The 27,541-nt window shown below is 41.0% G+C and overlaps 1 protein-coding gene across 1 annotated transcript; it reads left to right on the top strand.

The window, feature by feature from the left end:
* Nucleotides 1-17,561: 17,561 nt before the first annotated feature.
* Nucleotides 17,562-22,931, top strand: LOC139415555 (cannabinoid receptor type 1A-like). The gene is made up of 2 exons (XM_071163664.1): nucleotides 17,562-17,757; nucleotides 19,732-22,931. The coding sequence occupies exon 2, from the start codon at nucleotides 19,782-19,784 to the stop codon at nucleotides 21,186-21,188; it is 1,407 nt and encodes a 468-aa protein (XP_071019765.1). The 5' UTR covers nucleotides 17,562-17,757; nucleotides 19,732-19,781; the 3' UTR covers nucleotides 21,189-22,931.
* The last annotated feature ends 4,610 nt before the right edge of the window (nucleotides 22,932-27,541 follow it).

Genomic DNA, 27,541 nt, shown 5'->3' with positions numbered 1-27,541 from the left:
CCTCCACAATCACTCAACCTCAAACCAATTGAGATGGTTTGGGATGAGTTGGACCTCAGAGTGAAGGAAAAGCAGCCAACACGTGCTCAGCATATGTGGGAACTCCTTCAAGACTGTTGGAAAAGCATTCCAGGTGAAGCTGGCTGAGAGAATGCCAAGAGTGTGCAAAGCTGTCATCAAGGCAAAGGGTGGCTACTTTGAACAATCCAAAATCTAAAATCTATTTTGATTTGTTTAACACTTTTACAACATCATTCCATCATTCCGTTACAACATCATTCCATATGTGTTATTTCATAGTGTTGATGTCTTCACTATTATTCTGCAATGTAGAAAATACTAAAAATAAATAAAAACCCTTGAATGAGTAGGTGTGTCCAAACTTTTGACTGGTACTGTAGATTTATTGGAATGTGATAGCACACAAAACCTATGACTCACATTTGGCTTTGTGTCTTTTCTTAATGATGTTCAGGAAAAGCTGCCTGTCTCAGACTGATGCTGTTACTGTGACAGATACGGTGTGATAGGGTCAATTTTCTCTGTCTCCACAGCAGAGACAGCCGACTCTGTACACAAACCTTACTTACACTGTGAGCCAATCCCCATGTCCTCCATGCAAAACAGCAGGTGAAGTACAAATATTCCCACCTTGACATTCTGGGGGATGTTACATAAGACATCTATTTTCTCCAGGTTTCAGGTTACTCTGCAGTCTCTGTCACAGGCTTTCCACCTTCGGTGAGTGAAACCTGGTTGTCTGAGGCTCGTTACTCTGTAACCCAATAACACACCCATGGGGTGACGATAGGAGCACTGTCTTAGAAGGTTTGGGGGATGTTTACACTGAGCTCAGCCCTCCCACAGTCAGACACTAGATATCTGTTTTTTTCTGTACGATCGTCTGTCCATGGGAGTATCGGCTAAAGGTTAATATAGAGATCCATTTGTCTGAGCCTAGGACCCCCACCTCTCTTCTGTTAGCAGCCATTTCATGTGGCGAGACGTTGGTTTATCTGATCCCCAAGGATCACACACTTTGAGAGACAACACCAAGTTACATTTGTCCAACAATGTTTTTCTTTCCTTTTTTTTCAAAGCTGGTATGGTTTTCAAAGCCTTTTGCAATCTCGACACGAATTTCAAAGGCCATGGGCAGAATTAGAACAATATCCAACTTTGAATCAATGCATAAAGGGAATGATAGTCATGTGAAATAAATATTGAACAGGTAATGCCCTCAGTGATCTGTACAGTATACTGTAAGTCTCTGAGATATAAAATGCTGAGGGAGAGAGTGAAGAAACATATGTTTTGAAATTGCAGGGGCAGGGAGAGATGTTGGAAATTGCCCTCTGACTCTGACATATTTGTAATTAGCAAGTATTGAGATTCAAGGCTATGGGGAATTTCCAGTCCTCTTTGAGTGTGGGGGTGTTTGAATTGGAAGGGAGGAGGTTCTTGGGGTGCACAGGACATAAATGGATTTGGAGAGAAAGAGGCATTGTAAAGCCATTGCACTGTGCTTTTGTGTAATTCTGAGCAGAGGCGGTATCAAGCACTGTGGGTCTGAGTTACGGCATTATGCTATAATAAGAAATTGGACCTAAAATGCCCTGCTATATTGCCCCTAGCCACATCAAAGAGCACCCTGTGGTGGTGCTGGTTTAATATTTAATGCCATGCACTAATAAATGTCCCCTGGTCATGGGCTATCATGGGAGAGCAGCAACACCTCCCTAAAAAACAAATGATCGGGGAAATGAAAGGAAATTGGGGGTTGGTTTTCTGAGGGCTAAGCGAACACAATGCTATCACCTAGGGATTTGAGCTAAAAGAAGATCAGCAAAGGGGGAAGAGAATGCAGTCTGAGAATAATGTAAAAGTAGTATTCACAATTTGTCTTTCCAGACACCTAATTTCAAGGAAAGCATTCAAACCACGTAGAGCAGAAGAACCAACCCTTACCGCTACTTCCTGTTTGAAGAACCAACCCTGACCTCTACTTCATGTTTATTATACGCTCAGACAAGAGTTGTTTCTCTCTGGGAATGGCGAAGCTCAGGACATCAAACTATTTTGGAAGAGTGTATATACGGACCACAAACCTTACAGGCTGTCATTTCTGCATCCTAAATACCACTATTCATATAGATCAAAGATGTATTTGACTAAGCTTTTATGACAGTGTAAACTGCCATTCAGACATTTCCTCAAGATTGCTACAGGGGGCTTTATATGCCGTGTGACATTTACCGTATATGACATTTTTTATTTCAATCATAGATTTCTGAGTCTCATCACTTCTGCACCATCAATCCTGTCACATAGAGCTCATGGGTCTGAGCCTTTATGCTGTACGCTCCTCATGACGAGTAGTCACCGTAGGCAGACAGGTTGCCTCTCACATTAACAACGTTCCAGCATACACCCTTGGTCTGGGATTTCTGAGACAACATAATAAGTGTCAAATCTGGAAGAGGAACGCTCCTGTCCCTGTCTAGCTGGGACCACTGCTCCTCGCCCATGTCTTCCCAGAATCTCTCTATCATTGATGGAAGAACATCAACACCTCATCGGTATTGATCGGGTTGCCATGACACCAGAGCTGGGTCTAGTTCATGCAGTGGATGTTGATGTTCTTTGGTGAAGGAGCCTTGGTGCTTCAGTCTTCCTCTGCTCTACGACACTGTTAATAAGTGGTCAAAAGTAGTTTATTACATAGGAAATAGGGTGCCATTTGGAACGCAATCACCCTCTCGACCTAAAAGTGAGGATGGGCTCCCTTGAACATTTTGGAACTATTTCAGATTTCTGACATAAGGTTGTCTTGTTTTCGGCTCTCTTGTTTTCGGCACTTCACTGTGAAAAAGATACAGCTCTTTAATGTGTTTCATCCTTGTGTGGGTCATGTAACCAGTCATTTTAATCCTCTGTGGTTGTCATGCCAACAACATTTCCAAGGCAGTTGGTTGGGTAAGCTCTGTGGAGTGAAGTGGTTGGTGTGTACACAGATACACTACATGACCAAAAGCATGTGGACACCTGCTTGTCGAACGTCTCATTCCAAAATCATGAGCATTAATATACCACTTCGTGGCCGAGCCGTTGTTGCTCCTAGACGTTTCCACTTCAAAATAACAGCACTTGCAGTTGACTGGAGCAGCTCTAGCAGGGCAGAAATTTGACTAACTGACTTGTTGGAAAGGTGGCATCCTATGACGGTACCACGTTGAAAGTTACTGAGCTCTTCAGTCTACTGCCAATGTTTCTATATGGAGATTGCATGGCAGTGTGCTTGATTGTATACACCTCATAGCAACAGGTGTGGCTGAAATAGCTGAATTCACTATTTTAAAGGGGTGTCCACATACTTTTGTATATATAGTGTACACAGGAGGTTGGTGGCACATTAATTGGGAAGGACGGGCTCATGGTAATGTCTGGAGCAGAATAGGTGGAATAGTATCAAATACATCAAACCCATGGTTAGATGCCATTCCATTAACTCCATTCCAGCCATTAGATGAGCCGTCCTCCCCTCAGCAGCCTCCACTCGTAGTGTATGTTGTGGACATGTGGAGCGAGGAAGGAAAAGGTGTGCTGGCTGGCTGTCACTAGTGTCTCTCCTGCTTGGTGGTGGCTGAGGAGACAGATGGGAGCTCACATAGCCATGAGTCCATATAAGCTCCTCAGTTCAGATCTAAGGCACTGCGCCCAGGCAGGTTCACTCTCTGGATCCGTCCCAAATGCCATTCTATTCCCTTTATAGTACACAGCAGTGCACTATATAGGAAATAGGGTGCCATTACTGTGCACTATATAGCGAAGAGGGTGCCATTTGGGACTAGGCCTCTGTCTGCCTGGGACATCTCCACACCTCCACTGCTGCTGTTAGTCATATGGCAATACTCTCTTCTTCTGGTGGGACATGTCTGGCATGAGAAGAAAGGACATAGATTGAGGAATGCAATGAATCTTCATACCTATACTGTCAACATTGCATTTTAAACTAATCAGTTGATCCACGTGTACAAGTAAAGACACGTTTTACTTGTTGATTTCCTGTATCTAACCATTAATGGCTGAATTTTATATTAGCAGATCATTTGCGTAAACAACTGACATAACTTCATTTTGGCTTTTTGTGGTGTTGAATTTTGGTTTAAAATATACAGTTGAAGTTGGAAGTTTACATACACTTAGCTTAGAGTCATTAAAACTCATTTTTCAACCACTCCACAAATTTCTTGTTAACAAACTATAGTTTTGGCAAGTTGGTTAGGACGTATACTTTGTGCATGGCACAAGTAATTTTTCCAACAATTGTTTACAGACAGATTATTTCACTTATAATTCACTGTATCACAATTCCAGTGGGTCAGAAGTTTACATACACTAAGTTGACTGTGCCTTTAAACAGCTTGGAAAATTCCAGAAAATTATGTCATGGCTTTAGAAGCTTCTGATAGGCTACTTGACATAATTTGAGTCAATTGGAGGTGTATCTGTGGATTTATTTCAAGGACTACCTTCAAACTCAGTGCCTCTTTGCTTGACCTCATGGGATAATCAAAAGAAATCAGCCAAGACCTCAGAAAAAAATAATTGTAGACCTCCACAAGTCTGGTTCATCCTTGGGAGCAATTTCCAAATGCCTGAAGGTACCACATTCATCTGTACAAACAATAGTACGCAAGTATAAACACCATGGGACCACACAGCCGTCATACCGCTCAGGAAGGAGACGCATTCTGTCTCCTAGAGATGAACGTACTTTGGTGCAAAAAGTGCAAATAAATCCCAGAACAAGAGCAAAGCACCTTGTGAAGATGCTGGAGGAAACAGGTACAAAAGTATCTATATCCACAGTAAACGAGTCCTATATCGACATAACCTGAAAGGCCGCTCAGTAAGGAAGAAGCCACTGCTCCAAAACCGCCATAAAAGCCAGACTAAGGTTTGCAACTGCACATGGGGACGAAGATCATACTTTTTGTAGAAATGTCCTCTGGTCTGATGAAACAAAAATAGCACTGTTTGGTCATTATGACCATTGTTATGTTTGGAGGAAAAAGGGGGAGCTTGCAAGCCAAAGAACACCATCTCAACCGTGAAGCACGGGGGTGGCAGCATCATGTTGTGGGGGTGCTTTGCTGCAGGAGGGTCTGGTGCACTTCACAAAATAGATGAACGGAAATTATGTGGATATATTGAAGCAGCATCTCAAGACATCAGTCAGTTAAAGCTTGGTCGCAAATGGGTCTTACAAATGGACAATGACCCCAAGCATACTTCCAAAGTTGTGGCAAAATGACTTAAGGACAACAAAGTCAAGGTATTGGAGTGACCATCACAAAGCCCTGACCTCAATCCCACAGAATATTTGTGGTCAGAACTGAAAAAGCGTGTACGAGCAAGGAGGCCTTACAAACCTGACTCCGTTACACCAGCTCTGTCAGGAGGAATGGGCCAAAATTCACCCAACTTATTGTGGGAAGCTTGTGGAAGGCTACCCAAAACGTTTGACCCAAGTTAAACAATTTAAAGGCAATGATACCAAATACTAATTGAGTGTATATAAACGTCTGACCCACTGGGAATGTGAAGAAATAAATAAAAGCTGAAACAAATTGTTCTCTCTACTATTATTCTGACATTTCACATTCTTAAAATAAAGTGGTTGTAACGGCCGTTGGCGGTGAAGGAAGGTGAGAACCAATGCGCAGCGTGGTAAGTGTCCATATTTTTAATAAAGTAATAGAACCCTGAACAAAAACAACAAAGTGAACGAACGAACGAACGAACGAACGAACGAACGAACGAAACAGTTCTGTCTGGTGCAGATACAAACACTCAACAGAAAACAATCACCCACACCACACAGGTGGGAAAAGGCTACCTAAGTATGATTCTCAATCAGAGACAACGAATGACACCTGCCTCTGATTGAGAACCATACCAGGCCAAACACAATACCACAACATAGAAAAAGGAACATAGACTACCCACCCAACTCACGCCCTGACCAACTAAAACAAAGACAACAAAAGAACTAAGGTCAGAATGTGACAGTAGTGATCCTAACGGACCTAAGACAAGGCGTTTTTACTAGGATTAAATGTCAGGAATTGTGATAAACTGAGTTTAAATGTACTTAACTAAGGTGTATGTAAGCTTCCGACTTCAACTGTATACTGTATCTATCTGTGGTATTCACTTGTCAATGCAACGTGGAATCTTGAAATGACCACATTTGTCACTCTGACTGAAGATTCATTAATAAAAGTTTACAAATTACACTTGTGGAGATGTTTGGAAATGCGGTATCATCCGTTTACATTATGTGCTCACTCATCTGAGAAACCATGACTTTATTGCATTTCATATACATTTACAGAGGATACTGCAGGATAAACTAATGCTGATTTCCCAGTACTTCACTTTCACCACCCTGAATGTTTGGCTCAGAATCCATTTGAGTTGTAGACTGTGGGATATTTCACTAGTTGAAACATGATACATTTTCAACGATTGATGTCCTTTGCTGCCAGATTTTGAAACATAAAACACAACCTTGTCAGAAAAGGGAATGAGGGCTAAGGAGAGTGCCCACATTGATAAATGACTACCACGAAACATTAAGTCAGAAAAGCAGGCAGGCTGCAGCATGCAAATAAAAGATACATGATATGTCATCGCACTGTACCATGAAATTCTTCCGGACACAAACATATACATCTGAAATGCACTGGCAGGTGACATGGGAGATATTGCAGGTTACTTGCATCCTTATACAATTGTTTGAAAATACTCAAGTTATGTAACGCAGGTATTCCTTCAGGGGAACACGCAATGCCGTCGGGGGTACGCCAATTTGACTTTTTTTTAAATCTTCACATTTTCAACAGTCCATTGAGTAAGGCCCGCATCCATGGAGACACATACCAGCTCTACTGGTAGTACTGATGTGCTAGCATCAGTAATTCTGCATTTGTTGTTAGCCCAGCTAGCATGGATACTGACAGTTGTGAATCTGATGCAGCTGAAGAGCTACTGCTCCCTCAACCGAGAAAGCACCGACCAACAGGCAGGGACGTTGGACCATCGAAGAGGCCCAAATATGATGAGAACTACATTGATTTGGGGTTCACTTACTGTATATTGGGAGTAGTGCCTTTCCTCAGCCACGGTGTGTTATATGTGCAAAAGTACTATCTCACAACTCAATGAAACCTTCACTCTTACGCAAACATTTAGAAACAAAATATGCCAATTTGAAAAATAAGCCATGGGAGTTTTTTGAGCGAGAATTAAGACGACTTTGGAGTAGTTAGACATGTATAAAAGCTACAGATACCATTAATTAGAAGGAGCTAGTAGCATCTTATATGGTGAGCTACCGAGTGGCTAGGACAGGCAAGCCCCATACTATTGTGAAGGACTTAATTATTCCTGCTGCCGCTGATATGGCTGGGACAATGCTCGGGGAAAAGGCCCAAAAAACTATACAGACAATGCCTTCATCAAACAACACTGTTTCACGATGCATCAGTGACATGGCAGGATAATTTTTGAAACAATTACTGCTTCGCATACAAGCCAGTGAATTCTATGCATTACTGCTGGATGATTCAACAGAGGTGGCGGGCCTGGCACAGCTCCTGGTATATGTCCGTTACGTTTATGGGAGGTCAATTAAGGAAGAAATCCTCTTCTGCAAACCACTGGAAACCAGGACAACAGGAGAGGATATTTTTAAAGTACTGGACAGCTTTTGTACTGATGGCCTAAAAGCCATGACAGGGAGACATATTGGAGTGGTCACGCGCGTGCAAGCATTTGCTCCTGATGCCACTCGTGTACAGTGCAGCATCCACCAAAAGGCTCTTGCTGCCAAGGGAATGCCTGGCAGCTTGAAAGTCGTTTTGGACACTACAGTGAAAATGGTTAACTTTGTTAAAGCAAGGCCCCTGAACTCTCGTGTATTTTCTGCACCATGCAATGATATGGGCAGCGACCATGTAGCGCTTTTACAACATTTACAGAAGTGCGCTGGTTACCAAGGGGCAAAGTATTGACACGTTTTTTTAAATTGAGAGACGAGCTTAAAGTTTTCTTTTCTGACCATCATTTTCATTTGTCTGACTGCTTGCATAATAATGAGTTTCTTACACAACTGGCCTATCTGGGTGATGTTTTTTCTCGCCTGAATAATCTGAATCTAGGATTACAGGGACTCTCCGCAACTATATTCAATGTGCGGGACAAAATTGAGGCTTTGATTAAAGAAGCTTTTCTCTGTCTGCATTAACAAGGACAACACACAGGTCTGAACTCAAGCTTACGGACAATGTCAAATGTGATATACCGAAGCACCTAAGTGAGTTGGGTGAGCAATTACACCGATTACTTTCCAAGAAACGGATGACACAAAGAACTGGATTCATTATGCCCAGCCTAGTCCACTTACCGATATCTGAACAAGAGAGCCTCATCGAAATTGCAACAAGTAGTTCTGTGAAAATTGAATTGAATCAGAAGCCACTGCTGCTCTCAGAGTATCCTGCCTTGGCAAATCTCACTGTTAAGACACGGATGCCCTTTGCAACCACGTACCTATGTGAGAGTGGATTCTCGTCCCTTACTAGCTTGAAAGCTATAACCGTGTGGAAAATGACTTAAGACTGAGTCTCTCCCCAATACAACCCAACACTGCAGAGTTATGTGAATCCTTTCAAGCACACCCTTCTCATGAACCTGTGGTGAGTTATTCACAATTTTCACAACAAATAAGGTTTTATATGTAAGATGGTTAAATAAAGAGCAAAATTATTAATTATTATATTATTATTTGTGCCTGGTCCTATAAGAGATCTGTCACTTCCCACGAGCCGCGTTGTGACAAAACTCACACTCATTCTTATGTTTAATAAATGTATCGTGGCAGGCTTACAATGATGGCAAAAAACAACATTTGAGAGTGGCTAACCCTGGTGCTGGAGGGGGTACGCAGCTGGAGGTTGAATGTTTGAAGGGGTACGGGACTATAAAAAGTTTGGGAACCAATATTCTAGGATAAAGGGATGTTTGATTAATCACAGGATTGGAGAAACAGTAATTTGTCAGGAACTGAACATGGAAGGGGGGCTGAATAATCAGAAACAGACCATGGTTGTATTTGTAACGGCTTTCTTCGGTAGAAGGAGAGTCGGACCAAAATGCAGCGTGTAGATTTCGATCCATGTTTACAGTTTTTTTGGATTGCTTAAGCACGATTTTCAAAACAGGGCCCGTGTTTTCAAAACACTACACACAATTAGCACAACCACACACCCAAGTAGCAAAACACTACAGATCCTTTGCAAAATTAAACACTCTTGTAAAAACTATACACTTCTTTTTAAAAACCACACTTTGTTACCATATGAAACACACACGTTTCACATTACTATACTCTGTTGACACGAGTTACACTCTGCTGTGATAAACCTAAAACACTTTTAGCACTTCTACTTCCCTATGATTAGAGTAGGCTACTATCAACAAAGTACAAATATAATGTAAATTCACCAAACACTACACAAGACCAATGTTGCAGACTGAAGAAACTCATTTATTTCTCAACACGCCCAAAATGTTGACATGGAGATTCATAATACTGTAATCAAACGTCACTTTACATATTGTAAGTTCAAAAAAATAAATAAAAAAATAACTAGACATTGTCTCTTCCTCTAGCTGGATCTGGCCAGAGAATTTCATCAACATCGCAGGCAACGTTGTCATTAGCAAGACACCTTGGAAAGAAACGTCTTGAATGACGAATCCATCCTTGCATTGAAGCTACCGCCATCTGGTCACAGCCCTCCTCCATGGCTTGGATGAGGGGTACCTCAGCCTGGAACGGAGATCATATACCTTCCACCGCCATGCCGAGAAAAAATATTCTATAGGGTTGAGGAATGGAGAGTATGGTGGAAGATATAGGACTGTGAAATGTGGATGTTGCTGAAACCAGTTCTGAACCAGAGCAGAGCGGTGGAAAGACACATTGTCCCAGACAACAATGCATATGATCGATTTGATTTGCTGCTGTTATGTTGTGCAATTGGTCCAAGAATGTAAGTATGAGGGCTGTGTTGTAAGGGCCCATATGAGCATGGTGGTGGAGGACCCCATTCTGGGTAATGGCTGCACGTTGCCCTGGGACATTGACTATAGCCCTGTGGCCAATGATGTTTCTTCCCCTCATTCGTGTACTCGTCAGGTTGAACCCAGCGTCATCTACGTAAATGAACTCATGCTGGACCTCCTCTCCATCCATTCATGAAACAGTGTCAGGCAAAATTGTGTAGTTCAGTGTAGATCTAGTATACATATTACAGTACAGTAAAAGATTATGAGACAGTATGCAAGATCACACTGCTAAAGTGAATACATACCTCTGCATAATCATGCCGCAGTTGTTTCACCCTTTCGGAATTGCGCTCGAAAGGCACTCGATAAATTTGCTTCATTTGAATATGTTTTTTTTTTAGGATGCGTGCCAGTGTTGATGTTGAGACCTGATGATATCGTTGAAAATGGAGTGGTTATTGACAATGTTAGCTTGGAGCTGCTTGAGTGTTATAGCATTGTTGGCCAAAACCATGTTTACTATCTCCCTCTCTTGCTGTTCTATGAACATAGGAGGCCTTCCCCCTTGTCGTCCCTGACCCTCAATCCTATGTAGAAAAAAAACAGTATACAATAGTGGAGTAGTTTCACAGGAAAAGGTAACAGAAGTGCTGATAGTGCATAGAATACAGTACTGTAAGCAGTTACTGAAACCGTGCAGATGTTTTTGATATGATGATATTTTTACAATACCTATTTTCCAGTCGAAATGTTCTCATCACACTTGTCACTGTATATCGGCTTAGATTTGGCTGTACTCGCAGTCCAGCCTCCCTCAGCGTCAGGCCGTGGTTGAAAACGTGGTCAACCAGTGTTGCGCGGATCTCATTTGTCAGATTCGGTCCTCTATGAGCACCTTCTTGTCTTCCTCTTCCTCTTCCTCCTCGTTCTCCTCCTCTTCCTCCTCGTTCTCCTCCTCGTCCTCCTCGTTCTCCTCCTCCTCCTCGTCTTCCTCCTCCTCCTCGTCTTACTCTTTCTCTGACTCTTTCCATTGTGCTTGAAGACCGATGAACTCACCTGCTGCTTTTTATAGTGCTTATACACCTGAGTGGTGTGTCTACAATTAAGCAAACGAGTGTTTGCACACCTGATGACTGTGTTGAACCAATTGGTTGGACGGTGTGGTAATTTGACAGTCAGTGCTTTGGTATTGCAAGGACGTGACTTCATGATAGATTTTTGTGTGTAATGTATGTTAAGTGTGTTTAGTCTTTTGCAAATCACTGTGTGTATAGTTTTGCAACAAGTGTGAGGTTGACAATGTGCTTATAGTTGTGCAAATATGGGCTGATGTTTTGATTCTTGAGTGTAAGGTTTTGATAATAGTGTGCTACTTTTAATTTTAGTGTGTAAGCAATCCAAAAAAACTGTAATAACACAACGTAAACATGAATCAATACAAAAACTACAAAACAATAAACGGAACGAAAACCGAAACAGCCTAATACTGGTGCTCATAAACACGGACATAAGGACAATCACCCACGACAAACTCAAAGAATATGGCTGCCTAAATATGGTTCCCAATCAGAGACAACACCTGCCTCTGATTGAGAACCACTCCAGACAGCCATAGACTTTGCTAGATCACCCCACTAGCTACAATCCTAATACATACACACCAAAACCCCAAGACAAAACACACCACAATACAAAAACCCCATGCCACACCCTGGCCTGACCCAATACATGAAGATAAACACAAAATACTTCGACCAGGGCGTGACAGTATTGCTGCTATTTATGGATACACCAGATCAACAAATGGTTTCCTTTTATGGTTTTCTCAGCATTTTCACATATTCAGATTTCTGCAGAAAACATTTGGAAGTTAAAGACCTGGTGTAGCCAACAACGTGGTTTTCCTGTGTTTGAAAAGGCTGCCTGAAATGTCCGCCTGTTTTGGTGGGATGAAGTGTTGGCCTGCCTTGTGAAATCATTTGGAAGACATACCGTTGCTTCGGTTTTTCCTTATGAGAACTATGAGAGGAGTGCAGCAGGTTTCCATGACTACGTCCCAAATGGCACCCTAGTGCCTATATACTGTAGAGGTAACCTATATAGAGGGCCCTATGGGCCCTGGTCAAAAGTAGTGCACTATATAGGGAACAGAGGGTCATTTGGGACAGAGACAGAGAACCACTGGCTACAGATATCAATGGGAAATGTGTTTTATTCAAGAGCCAGTCCCTTCAAATAAACATGATTGATTCTCAGTCTGCATGACACCCTAATCACTGTGATCGCAACAGGAAGTTTCCAGTTCAAAAGAGCAGTTGAGAGGCATCCTAATGAAAATGAAAACGTTAATTCCCTGGTGATAGGGCCTTGAGGATCTCATTCCAAGCTCTATGTTACACTGTGGGCTCATCTGAGACCCAACAGGACAAAATGTATGACACGATGTGAGACCCAGATGGCAATGTATTTTGCTTGTGTCACTGTTCACCATCTGATTGGCATAATGTAGTCACCAAAATGATTGAACTATATACAGTCAAAATACACACTCATTCCTAAGTCATTCAATTTAAAGGTTTAGCAGCTTTTTAAATATCACATAAATATCCCGGATAAGCGCTCTGTTCTGCCTCCTCTCCAATCTGAGCGGCTGTGTAAATGTGTAAATGAAACAGGCAGGGAGAACGAGCTCGTCCGTGGTGGTCGGCGAACCCTCAACCTTCTGGCCCATTAACCACCCTGCGTGTCATCGACTGTGGCACAAAAGCATGTTGATGTCGATATCCACATTCATACACAGGCTCGTTGCAGTTATTGTTATTTGCGGTCGTAAACATTATTTAACATTAATTTTAACAGTGTGTTTGTGTGGGGGGGGGGGGGGGGGGGGGGGGGTGGACCAGCCCATGTTCAATATTTTGGTGATTTATACAACAAATTAATGTGTTATCCCTTGCTTTATCTAATAACATAACCAAATGACCTGGATTGCAGTGAGTTGAGATTACATTAAACATACATACATGGTGCAAGTGATCAACGCTGTTTGAGATTCTGCGCAGATTACAGCAATTGTAATTTTCTCCACAGACCAGCAACAACCTATGCATGCTATCTTGAACATGCACGCTTTATATGATTACGTAATAAGACTTTTATAGTTAGAGTAACCAAAAAAATGTGGCCATGGATGTGTTACTCATTTTAAGGTTTTTATTGTGTTTCAAAAGTGATAATGAATTGAATTGTGTTTAGTTGTCAACGCAACCAAATGAATGATCTGCTTAGATATTTTCATCTGTGCCACTGACTTAGTCTGGCTTAATTCCAGTTTGTCTACAAATTAATAATTGATATGTTGAATTCACAACTCCAGCTCAACCAAAAATCCAAGTTAAAGAATATGACTAAATCTAGGTGTATGTATTGTCTATATTTTTTTAAATTCTGAGTTGAATTTACACAATAGCTGTTGATGACTTTCCAAATGCTATATACTGTAGGCCTAAGTAACATCATTGATGATATATGAGTGATAAAGTATGGTACATTTAATTTGCTCTGTTAAACCTACCCTATGGAATGACTTCGATTGCAACAGTGAATCTATCTAGTTTAAGTGGAACTCTCTCAACAACCAGTATCACGATAACACATTGGTAATAGTCAGTGACAAATATCATAGCTAAGCAGACCTGGGCTTGGCTTGGTTAAAACCCTTGATGGGAGACCAAAGGAGAGCTGTAGATAGATCAATTATCCAGTAGGAGGTGCTTTCCAGCTTACTTTCTTATGTATGTATGTATGTATGTATGTATGTATATAGGTATGTATGTATGTATGTATGTATGTATATAGTGCATATAACGTTAAAGATCTGACATTTGTTTTAAAATATGGGGGTGGGTGCGGTTCTCTTGCAGGAAGATGAAGACGGAGTGGATCGGTTCGTCAGTTTCTTGTCCCGTAAGTTCAAATCGTGTCAGTAAAGGTACTCTACAATTGAACAAGAGACGCTGGATTTATTGCTTGCGTGCTCTCTGGTCATGGCCATTGTGGAGAGGTTGATTGAGTGCGTGGACAGGTGTCTTTTATACAGGTAACGAGTTCAAACAGGTGCAGTTAATACAGGTAATGAGTGGAGAACAGGAGGGCTTCTTTAAAAAAACTAACAGGTCTGTGAGAGATGGAATTCTAAATGGTTGGTAGGTGATCAAATACTTACTCATGCAATAAAATGCAAATTAATTACTTAAAAATAATACAATGTGATTTTCTGGATTTTTGTTTTAGATTCCGTCTCTCACAGTTGAAGTGTACCTATGATAAAACAAATTACAGACCTCTACATGCTTTGTAAGTGGGAAAACCTGCAAAATCGGCAGTGTATCAAATACTTGTTCTCCTCACTGTATATATTGAAAGTTAGGTTGGAGAGAGATGAAAAATAGAACAAAAACAGAATTGGACATTGGTTCTAAGTTCCCACTGAATCCATAGCCAGCCTTGTCAGAGCGTGACAACCTAGATGCTATTTCAGCAGAGAGAGAGATTGAGAGAGAGAGAGATGTGGATAATACTCTTCACAGTCAACACACCTCTAAAGGATGTTTTAATAGGCTAGGCCATTGGTGACAGTCTGAAATAAAAAGTATAGACCCTGATGAGCACTTGGTTTATTATTTCTCATTTTGTTCGTTTACTGCTGTTGATGTTTTTATTACAGACACAGATAGAAAGTGTTGGCCTCCAGGGGTCAACTCAAACTTTGATGACACTGAATTCAAAACATGATTGACTTTGTTTAATCAAAAATGCCATACGCGCTCTAGTTTCATGAACACTTTCATGACAGTGTTGTAGAAAGTGGAACTAGAAAAAGGCTAACCTCTCAGCTGTGGTTTTTCACTGCTACTATTTTATGCACAAAAGCACCAATGGGGGGGGGGGGGGGCTAAGATATCGGTACCTAAATTAACTAACAAATTTGTATTCTTCACCCCCCCTACAATCAACACTGAAGGATACACCTCTTCTTGGGAGAACACTCCCAGCTGAGAAGGATCCTTCTCCCACTTCTCTCCACGCTTTCAAATTGACAGACTGCTACCAAATGGCCTCATTTATTAACAATGAAACTGGCCTTGGTGAAAATGGCCCCTATCAATGGAAATCCCTCCACTTTTGCAGGACAACAGAGATGTTGCAGAGTGTGGACCCTGAAGGACCTCATGGGACCAGACTGCTACAATCATAAGACTGAACCTCACAGAAAACCTTCAATTATCTCAAATTCTCTTTCCCAAAGGACACGGCGTGCCAAAGATGAATTCTGATATCCAGCCTAACAAATTAATGATTGTGTAATTATGCTATGTTTTTCACAATACTTTGTGTAAATGTATTTCAGATATTTGCTAGTAATCACAAACTTGACGTATTAATTTTCAGTGCCCTGAGGACAACACATTTTTACAAAGAAAATGTTTTGCGAGAGTTAGACAACATACATTTAGTCTTGCCAGCATTAAGTACAAGTTTTAAACCAACCAGGGCTTTTTGTAAGGCAACAAAGTCAGATTGCAGCTCTAAAATGCCTGTTCTATCGTTTTGGCAATGGCATACATAATGTCATCCGGAGGGTCGGCATTATAATTCGTTGCAGTTCAAAGCATTCTCACTGAAAATGTAATTTCCAATTGGGTGGAGGCGGGGAGTGTTACCTGAAGGAATAAATAACCAATACAATCCTATCCTTCTCAGTCTAATAAAGTGTCTGCTTCTGTTTTACAATACCTGCTCTGGGTAATATAAATAAGGTACTGGTTATCAACATGCCCATGCACCTCACTCCTCCCCCTCGCTGGCACGCCATGTTATTTCAACTTGGATAATGGGTCATATTTGGTTGATCAATGAGATTACAACCTATATTCACCCACTCAATTAGACAGCCAAAAGTTAGTTGAATTTCCCATCTGTAATCCCTATGCGTTCAACCATATAAAAGCACAAACAACCTTGCTATCTTGAACTTGTGCACTGTAGTTATATGATTACAGAAGAAGAAAAGTATAGTTACATTAACCTCAGAATGTGGCCAAGGATGTGTTACTCATTTTAGGGTTGAATGTTACATTAGTTTGTAAGATAGCCTTAACTGCAAGCTATTTACTGTTAAAAAAGTAATATTGAATTGTGTTTGCTAAGCAGGGCTGGGATTGGATAAAACCCTGAATGGGATGCCAAAGGGTAGCTGTACATAGATACATTTTCCAGTAGGAGGTGCTGCGTAGCCTATATATTTTTTCTGATTTTGGATGTAACGTTGAAGAGCCGACCTTGTTTTAAATGTAAAAACTCTACATATTTCAGACAAGGTTTGTCTATGTTGAAACTTGGTTAACATGATGACATAATCCTGTGATTGATCTTTTTTCAAATCCAATGTATTTTCCATGAAGATTTCACATCACAATACGTTGACAAATTATGTTTAAACAAGGTTGATTCAACCAGTTTGTGCCCAGTTGGCCCTCTTAGATATCTGCCCTTTGAGGTCAATATCTACAGTAATTGATCATAAGACTGACAATGAGCTATCCCAAAGGCATTGTCCTTTCATCTTCTATGGCCTATATAATCCTTAATCCATAACATTACAGTGATGGGAAAAACATACATGTAGCAGTCTGAAAAGAAACAGATGTCTAAAGAAAAACACAGGCTAATGATACAAACTGATCATTTGACATAACATACTGTGCAGTTGAGGACTACACAATGCATGGTACTTCTGAGGTGATTCATCAAAATAATGAATCCAGAAGATGTCTAGGCTACTCTTCCTTGCCCCACTCTGCATATGTCACATCATTTACATTCAGTGTGTGCCACTGACAGGAAAACACCTAACGGATCACTCACTGGTGGGATTCAAATGAGCTTGTTTAAAGCAATATTTTAATTGGAAAAATATAGATAAGTAGCCTAATGAACAATAAGTTCAAGCAAGTTAAATTTAAAGAATATTATAGAATGTAATGTTTCATTATAACACATCAAAGACATTGAAATCATGAGAAATGTATATTTTGCCTTATACAAGCTTATCCGTATGTGAACCTATTTTGAGCCCTAATGCACTGAACCTGTTAAAGTACCTGTATGTGCAGCTATCGTTTTGTCCAAGTGCAAAATTAGTTTATTGTGTATGCATGTTCCCTTGTTCTTACAGTTGAAGGCTGCTTTGGGGTTGGCTATATAAATCTATGGAGAGCGCGTTTCGCAGCACGTGATGTGGCTTTCGAAAGTGATGCTTCATAAATATGCACACACAGAGAGAGACTTCAGACATCGTAGCAGCCGCAACTTAGGTCCACTGCGGGAGGCGCACATGAGAGAGCAGATGCCATTCTGAGCGCCCATCAATAAACCGAATTAACCAATGAATAACTAGATCGTTAGACAAATATATTTTATATATAATTGTAAATGTTTTAACGTTCCTTGTTTTAATGATTACATTTATAGTTCTTTTGTCAGGTATTACGAGTCAAGGTTGGATTAATGGTTGGATACATTTTGGGTGGAGGGACCTGTGCGAGCAATGTGAAGGTAAATACTTTTAATTAGGTTATTATAAACTCTTTATGTGTCCTAATCAGTGCCCGACTTCGGCAGGAGCCCACTGGAGCCGAGGACTGTGGCACTTCAAATGTTCTACTGCTTGAGTTCATGCACATCTTAGAATATTAGCTCAAAAGTATTTCAGAGTTCATGCACCTACATATAAACGGTGCCGGCACTCAAAATGAGTTTTTCATTCATTTCACCGTACAAAAACGAGAGGCTATTGTGGGCTATAGCAACGGCATCGAATTGTAGATCTATAATTGAGGAAAAATAACCCGTTAATTAATGTAAAAAATAAATGCGAAACCTAATTAACAAATAATACATGCTGGTCTCATAGACTAGACGTAACATAGTGAAAGTAAAACCCGAAAACCTCAAATTAGTATGATATGTTACATTTGGTATGTTTACATAAAACAGAAGGTTACATAATTCCAAAACGAAAGGAGTGTGGTTGGTCAGGGTGGAAGGGTGTCCTATAACACGAACTTCTAGTAACCTGAAGGTTGCGCGTTTGAATATCATCATGGACAACTAACATTTCAGCAACTTTTCTACTACTTACTACTTTTTAGCTACTTTGCAACTACTTAGTATATTAGCTAAACCTTCCCCTATCCTTAACCCTTTAACCTAACTCCTAGCCTTAAGGTAAATAAATGTTTATTCCCTTTTAGATAACAGTAATACCCCATCAGCTTCGGTATGATTGCACCTGTGCACCATCCTGTGGCTAATGCTAAACATGAGAATGACTGTAAAGGGAATGTATAACAGGAGCTGCATTTAGTGATCTCCGACATAGCCTAGCTTGGCCAAACGTGAACAAAATAGACTGCCTCTTGTTGCACATGAGTTATCTGATAGGAATGGAATTGTTCTCTCTGTGTGACATGCAGGGCAACAGCTAAGTAACAGTGAACTCCCTTTGACCATTCCTAATGGTTAACCTACAAAAAATGGAATAAAAAGCGTTGCCCCTCATGCACCCCAAAAATCTGAGGAGGCACCACGTAAGGATGGCTGGAGGTGGTCCGGGAGTTGGAGAATTTCGATTTTTTCAAACACCTGAAGCCGTTTTCCTGCCATATAGAGCCATAATCATTATTCTTAATTCTATGTAAGAAATATGTCAATTTTTCTGCATAGCTAAATTAGCTAAAATGTAATAATGAATTATAATTGTAAATTAAAAAATATATTTTATTTATTTTTTAAACAGGACAAATCTTAGGGTCCATGTGCCACTGTGTTTTAATGATTATGACACCTCTGCTGATCATCATTAGACAATTCACATTTTATAAAATTAAATATACAGGTAAGTGCCAAAATAAAGGAAACACCAACATAAAGCGTCTTAATAGGGCGTTGGGCTGCCATGAGCCGCCAGAAGAGCTTCAATGCGCCTTGGCATAGATTCTAGTGTCTCAACAATTTTTCATCTTTTGATGTTTTGTTCATGGTGGTAGAAAAAGCTGTCTCAAGCGTTGCTCCAGAATCTCCCATAAGTGTTCATTGGGTTGAGATCTGGTAAGAGAGACACGCACACGCACACTTCTAGTCATGGTAACTAAAATCATGGGCAACTGGGCATTTTTATACATGACCCTAAGCATGATGGTACGTTAATTGCTTAATTAGCTCAGGAACCTGCTTTCAGTATACTTTGTTTCACTCATTTACTCATGTTTCCTTTATTTTGGCAGTTACCAGTTAGAAGTTTGTAATTAGAACACCCCGATGATTTTGCTCATTCAAGCAATGTGAGAAAAAGCCAAATCTAAATTATAGTTTAATTTTGGCAAATAATATAGGATTAAATGCCATTTTGAAACAACAACTCTTTAACAGTTTAACTGTCATAAAAGGGCACAATTCTTGCTGTGCTTTCCAATTTCTCCTGTTCAATGTTAAGACATAAACACAAACATTTCTCTTATCATTTCATAGGTTAACCAGAGATCATCTTAAACCCCAGTGTTCACATCTCAGGCCCAGTCATGAAGTCTGTGCTGGATGGTGTGGCAGACACCACCTTCCGGACTATAACCTCTGGACTGCTGTACCTTGGCTCCAATGATGCCAGCTATGATGACGCCACCATCAACACTGACTTCACTAAGGGTGGATTGTCCGTCCAGAAGCCTTTACCTGCTTTCCGCAGTAACTCTTTCCCAGACAAGGTGCCTGGAGATGAAGAACTCATCCTAAAAGGCATTCCATTCTTTCCCACCAATGCCACAGACCTGTTTGGCAACAGTAGCGGCTTTGGTGATGAGGGAACCGGAATCCAGTGTGCGGAGAACTTCGTGGACATGGAATGCTTCATGATCCTGACCCCTAGCCAGCAGTTGGCTGTGACGGTGATGTCCCTCACTCTGGGAACCTTCACTGTGCTTGAGAACCTTATCGTGCTGTGTGTGATCCTCCAATCCCGCACACTGCGCTGCCGCCCCTCCTACCACTTCATAGGAAGCCTGGCTGTAGCCGACCTGCTTGGCAGCGTCATCTTCGTCTACAGCTTCCTGGACTTCCATGTGTTCCACAGAAAGGACAGCCCCAATGTGTTCCTCTTCAAGTTAGGTGGGGTCATCGCTTCGTTCACAGCCTCTGTGGGAAGCCTGTTTCTCACTGCTATAGACCGCTACATCTCCATCCACAGACCCCTGGCCTACAGGCGCATCGTCACGCGGACCAAGGCTGTCATCGCCTTCTGCGTGATGTGGACTATCTCCATCGTCTTCGCAGTGCTCCCTCTGCTGGGCTGGAACTGCAAGCAGCTCAACTCGGTCTGCTCAGACCTTTTCCCGCTAATCGATGAGAAGTATCTAATCTTCTGGATCGGGGTGACCAGCGTGCTGGTCCTCTTCATCATCTACGCTTACATGTACATCCTGTGGAAGGCCCACCACCACGCCGTGCGCATGCAGAGCCGCACCTCCCAGAAGAGCCTGGTGGTGTACTCAGCAGACGGAACGAAGGTGCAAACCATGCGCCCTGAGCAGACGCGCATGGATATCCGGCTCGCCAAGACCCTGGTCCTCATCCTGGTGGTGCTGGTCATCTGCTGGGGCCCTGTGCTGGCCATCATGGTCTACGACCTGTTCTGGAAGATGGATGATGATATTAAGACAGTGTTTGCTTTCGCCAGCATGCTCTGTCTGCTCAACTCAACAGTCAACCCAATCATTTACGCCCTGAGGAGCAAGGACCTGCGACACGCCTTCCTCAGCTCATGCCAGGCATGCCGGGGCAGTGCCCAGCAGCTGGACAATAGCCTGGAGTCTGACTGCCAGAGCAGGCACATCGCTGCCAACAGGGCTGCAGAGAGCTGTGTGAAGACCACTGTGAAAATAGCCAAAGTGACTATGTCTGTCTCCACTGAGACATCTGCAGAAGCTGTTTAGCTGGTCATCATCATGCCACAGCGATATTGTGCAACTCATCTGTTTCAGAGGAAACTTTCTCACAAGGTGGTGGACCTTCCACAGGATGTAATAAATTACACAAATAGCTAAACGCTTCAACGGTTCATTACTTCATTGTTTTATGTTTATGAGGTGTGCTAGTATAGTGTTATAGTGCCTAAGTGCCAAATTGATTTGTAAAGGTGATGAAGAGAGTGGATGGACTCAAAACGTGTTTGACCTATCCAAGACTGTCGTAAGTCTACTGCTGATCATAGACTTAATGATGATCAAACTGTAGATAGTACTGATGGTGAATTCATGAAGGCTTAGTATATTTTTGTACTGTGAATTCAGGTTCTGAAACAATGATATCTTAATTCATGGGATAAGGGGCTACTGAAGTTTTTGATTAGAAGTATGTGTTATCAAGATGTCAATATGTGTACGTACCATAAAGAAGACAAATCTTTGAGGCTTTGAGCAGCCAGAAGAGGCATTGACTTTGTCCAGGCATCATGTACAAATATACAGTATGTTTTGTGAATAGTTGACATTAATTTACATAAGGGTATAACTTTAATATGTATTTATTTAAGACATGTACGATTCATAAAGCAACAGAGTTACTCATGTATTTTCTTTTTGTACCTGTCTGAGTTTATTATTTAATACAGAAATAACCGAGGCTTAGGATAAATAAAGCCTGACCTGACTTTGTGTAGACAGCTCCATTGATTGTTGGGCGTCATCTTTCATACAGAAGCTGGATGAATCTGAAAACCACATTGTTCAATTTAATGACATCAATTTGTCATTTGAAGCCATAATAAGCTCATCTGCAAGATGTGTTTAATAAGCCAAAAATCTACAATGGAATTCTCTGTAATGTAGGTACTGACAGACTGATACGTAACTCCTCCCAACAAAAAAAATCACATTTATTCTGCCTTTCACTTCTTCCTCTCTACTCTTGGCTATAGTAGTATTTTTTCAATAAAAATGAATGTACACCAAATAATTGTACAGTGTTACATACAATGCAGTTCTGAAAAGTGGTGGCCACACTACCATAAAAATCATGCCATAGATTAAATTCAGATGATTTAAGTGGTTTTCATTCAATTCAGTACATTTGTGAATAACCTTACAACTTGATAAAAACAATGTCAACCTTCAATCTTATCAAATTGTTTCAGTGTTACCGTCAATAAATATAATTTAGCACTATTGATGCGGATTCTTTTGATATTTGAGGAGACAACAGCTACCCTAGAGCAGGCCTAGAGCTCAGCTTTTGGATTAACTAAAAAATAAGATAGCCTGTTAACTTTTTGGTTTTCTGAGTACATTTTTATCAAAAGCAAGCCTTTCATTATAACTGACAACATGTTAGAATGGAAGTTATACTGTGTATGCATTGTATGGAAATGAGCCTTTTACAAGTGTTGATGAAAATGTAATTTTCAATTAGATTATATAGGAATTTTAATCTAGAACTATGACTCAGTTAGCACAATTGTTCTTTAGACATTTATCTTGGTGTTAAACTACTACTGACAGCTGTTTACCAGTGTGCTTTGCTGCCTCTTGTATTGTTGAGTGTTGAAGATCAAATGTCAGCTGTCAAGTGGCTTCTGTACAGTGGTGGCATCTGAGGATTGTCTGTGGAAAAAAATAATCTGCAGGATTCTTTTTCTTCCGTATTGCAATGTAATGTTTCCAAGCTTTTGAATAAAGTCACAGCTGGTTATGATGTCTGCTGACCATGTTTATTTGGTGAATAGTTGTAAGTACAGTGTGTTCAGCTTACAAAAGGCAAGAAAATCACAATAGAACAAATTTGATATACTCATAAACTGTAGTAGCGGACACCTAGGTCATGTTTGAACATGCTTCCTTCCTTCCTTCCTCCCTCCTTCCTTTGAAGTAATCTTTGATAACATGGTGTTAGATCTAACACAAAGAAGTGTAAGCAATCACCCATATAGCTTCTACACCTACACCAATCAAGTCAGATGTGTTATTACTCCATCTCAAAATGGCTGGAAGGAAAGACACAAAATCTTTTCTTTTCCAGGAATGGAAGGAAAGCTGTGATTCCTGAAGCTGATTGTCGCCCTCTTCTGGACTAAATACAACACTGCCCTCACATTCATACAGCATGGGAATTTCCCAACAATTCTTCATTGTCCACATTGTAGACCTTTTTGGAAGATGGTTTATCAGAACAATCCTGCAGGGTGAATGAATAATGATACTATGGCCAAATACAGGGCCGGGGGTTTGTATGTATCATGCATCTCAGATTAAAAATTAGGTCCCACTGTCCATGTAATCTCATTCATTGTGATCTAAAAGGTCAAAACGGATCCTTAATCAACTCTCCTACTCTGAGACTCTTGATACATCTCTCTACATGGGACTTTGAACCAGTGCTATTAGCACTGCTATACCTTGTCTGTTTATAGAACAGTTCAGACTTACAGCTGAACAGAGACATATGACAAGGCAATGTTATGACTATGATTTAATAGGATGTCAGTTCAGTTACATCTGAACATGAACCCATGGACAAGCAAATTACATCTAAGTAGAGAAGGAAGTGCACCTCAAACACAATGGGGCCAGTCCTAAACTAAACTGAAAGTATGTAGCCTACTACTGACATACATGGGAATGTCCTACATAAGAAAGACACATTGAAGGAATATTGAACTATTCTCCAATCATTTGAAACGGCTGTGGGATGAGCTGTTGAATGAGCTGTAATAGACTAATATATCTCCTGGAAACTTCATGATGCTTTTTCCTGCTGGTAAATTATTCACATTGCAGGACAGGGCCAGTTTTCCCAAAAGCATCTTAAGGCCGAGTTCCTCGTTAGAACCTTGGTAGCAACATCGATAATTATCTGAGCGGTTTCCAAAAGCCATCCTTATTAAGGTTGCACTTGTAAACGCTCGTAATCCAACGCCTGCCTCAGACCAATAGTAGAACAGTTAAGTGCGTCATTAAATGTTTTTTTTTGCCCTCCTGCATTACTTAAAACCTCTTAAGGATCGGACCCTTTTTTTCAATTTTCGCCTGAAATTACATACCTAAATCTAACTGCCTGTAGCTCAGGACCTGAAGCAAGGATGTGCATATTCTTGATACCATTTGAAAAGGAAACACTTTGAAGTTTGTGGAAATGTGAAATTAATGTAGGACTAGGATAATATAACACATTAGATCTAGTAAAATATCATACAAATAAGAAAACATTCCTTTTATTTTTTGTTTCATCATCTTTGAAATGCAAGAGAGAGCCCAATATCTGATGTAGAAATCTAGGCGCAATTTAGATGTTGGCCACTAGATGGAAGCAGTGTATCTGCAAAGTTTAAGACTAATTCAATGAAGCATTGCATTTCTGTTCAAAATGTTGTATCAAGACTGCCCAAATGTGCCAGATTGGTTTATTAATACATTTTCTGTAACTGTGCACTCTCCTCAAACAATAGCATGGAATTATTTCACTGTAATAGCTACTGTAAATTGGACAGTGCAGTTAGAATTTAAGAATTTAAGCTTTCTGCCTATATCAGAAATGTCTATGTCCTGGGAAATCTTCTTGTTACTTACAACCTCATGCTAATTATATTAGGCTACGTTAGCTAAACCGTCCCACTGGGGGGACACCGATCCTGTAGAGGTTTTTTACTACACAGATCTCAGCTACACATAGAATCACATGGTTAATCCATCTCTCTGTGACCGCGGATAACATCAGAACAAAAGATGACTACAAATCAAATCAAATGTTAATAGTCACATGGGCCGAATACAATGCGCCGAATACAATACCTTACAGGTCCAAAACGATATCATAACCACCATCGATAAAAAACAGTACTGTGAAGCCGTCTTCATCGACCTGGCCAAAGCTTTCAACTCTGTCAATCACCGTATTCTTATCGGCAGAGTCAACAGCCTTGGTTTCTCTAATGACTGCCTCGCCTGGTTCACTAACTAATTCTCAGATAGAGTTCAGTGTGTCAAATCTGAGGGCCTGTTGTCCGGACCTCTGGCAGTCTCTATAGAGGTGCCACAGGGTTAAATTCTCGGGCCGACTCTGTTCTCTGTATATATCAATGATGTTGCTCTTGCTGCGGGTGATTCTTTGATCCACCTCTACGCAAATGACACCATTCTGAATACATCTGGCCCTTCCTTGGACACTGTGTTAACAAACCTCCAAACGAGCTTCAATGCCATACAACACTCCTTCCGTGGCCTCCAACTGGTCTTATACACTAGTAAAACTAAATGCATATTCTTCAACCGATCAGTGCCCGCACCCGCCCGCCTAGCATCACTACTCTGGACGGGTCTGACTTAGAATATGTGGACAACTATAAATACCTACAGTTGAAGTCGAAAGTTTACATACACCTTAGCTAAATACATTTAAATTCAGTTTTTCACAATTCCTGACATTTAATCCTCGTAAAAAATCCTTGTTTTAGGTCAGTTATGATCACCACTTTATTTTAAGAATGTGAAATGTCAGAATAATTGTAGAGAGAATTATTTATTTCAGCTTTTATTTATTTCATCACATTCCCAGTGGTTCAGAAGTTTACATACACTCAATTAGCATTTGGTAGCATTGCCTTTCAATTGTTTAACTTGGGTAAAATGTTTCGGGGAGCCTTCCACAAGCTTCCCACAATAAGTTGGGTGAATTTTGGCCCATTCCTCCTGACAGAGCTGGTGTAACTGAGTCAGGTTTGTAGGCCTCCTTTCTCGCTTACGCTTTTTCCGTTCTGCCACAAATTTTCTATGGGATTGAGGTCAGGGCTTTGTGATGGCCACTGTTTCATCGAACCTATGGACATTTCTCCAAAAATTATGATATTTGTCCCCATGTGCAGTTGCAAACCGTAGTCTGGCTTTTTTATGGCGGTTTTGGAGCAGTGGCTTCTTCCTTGCTGAGCGGCCTTTCAGGTTACGTCGATATAGGACTCGTTTTACTGTAGATATAGATACTTTTGTACCGGTTTCCTGTTTTGTACCTGCATCTTCACAAGGTCCTTGTTTTGGGATTGATTTGCACTTTCGCACCAAAGTACGTTCAGAACGCGTCTCCTTCCTGAGAGGTATGACGGCTGCGTGGTCTCATGATGTTTATACTTACGTACTATTGTTTGTACAGATGAACGTGGTACCTTCAGGTGTTTGGAAATTGCTCCCAAGGATGAACCAGACTTGTGGAGGTCTACAATTGAGTTTGAAGGTAGGCCTTGAAATACATCCACAGGTACACATCCAATTGACTCAGATGATGTCAATTAGCCTATCAGAAGCTTCTAATGCCATGACATCATTTTCTGGAATTTTCCAAGCTGTTTGAAGGCACAGTCAGTTTAGTGTATGTAAACTTCTGACCCACTGGAATTGTGATACAGTAAAATCTAAGTGAAATAATCTGTCTGTAAACAATTGTCGGAAAAATTACTTGTGTCATGCACGAAATAGATGTCCTAACCGACTTGCCAAAACTATAGTTAGTTAACATCTTCTACAACCAAGCCATAAGACTTCTGAACATCTAATCAAATGGATACCCAGACTATTTGCATTGCCCCCCCTCTTTTACACCGCAGCTATTCTCTGTAGTTATCATCTATGCATAGTCACTTGAATAACTATACCTACATGTACATATTACCTCAACTAACTGGTGCCCCCGCACATTACTCTGTATTGTTACCCTGTATAGTCTGTTGTTATTTTACTGCTGCTCTTTTATTTCTTATTCTTATCTGTACTTTTTTTAAACTGGATTGTTGGTTAAGAAGTCTCTTGGACCTAGACTTGGCGCTTCGGTACCGCTTCGGTACCGCTTGCGGTGCGGTAGCAGAGAGAACAGTCTATGACTGGGGTGGCTGGAGTCTTTGACCATTTTTAAGGCCTTCCTCTGACACCGCCTGGTATAGAGGTCCTGGATGGCAGGAAGCTTGGACCCAGTGATATACTGGGCCATTCGCACTACCCTCTGTAGTGCCTTGCAGTCGGAGGCCGAGCAGCTGCCGTACCAGGCAGTGATGCAACCATGCTCTCGATGTTGCAGCTGTTAAACCTTTTGAGGATCTGAGGATCCATGCCAAATCTTTTCAGTCTCCTGAGGGGGAATAGGTTTTGTCGTGCACTCTTCACGACTGTCTTGGTGTGCTTGGACCATGTTAGTTTGTTGGTGATGTGGACACCAAGGAACTTGTAGCTCTCAACCTGCTACACTGCAGCCCCATCGATGAGAATGGGGCGTGCTCTGTCCTCTTTTTCCTGTAGTCCACAATCATCTCCTT

Source organism: Oncorhynchus clarkii, chromosome 8 (assembly GCF_045791955.1).
Source record: "Oncorhynchus clarkii lewisi isolate Uvic-CL-2024 chromosome 8, UVic_Ocla_1.0, whole genome shotgun sequence".
Taxonomy (NCBI): Eukaryota; Metazoa; Chordata; class Actinopteri; order Salmoniformes; family Salmonidae; genus Oncorhynchus; species Oncorhynchus clarkii.
This window is presented reverse-complemented; position numbering and strand designations above follow the sequence as displayed.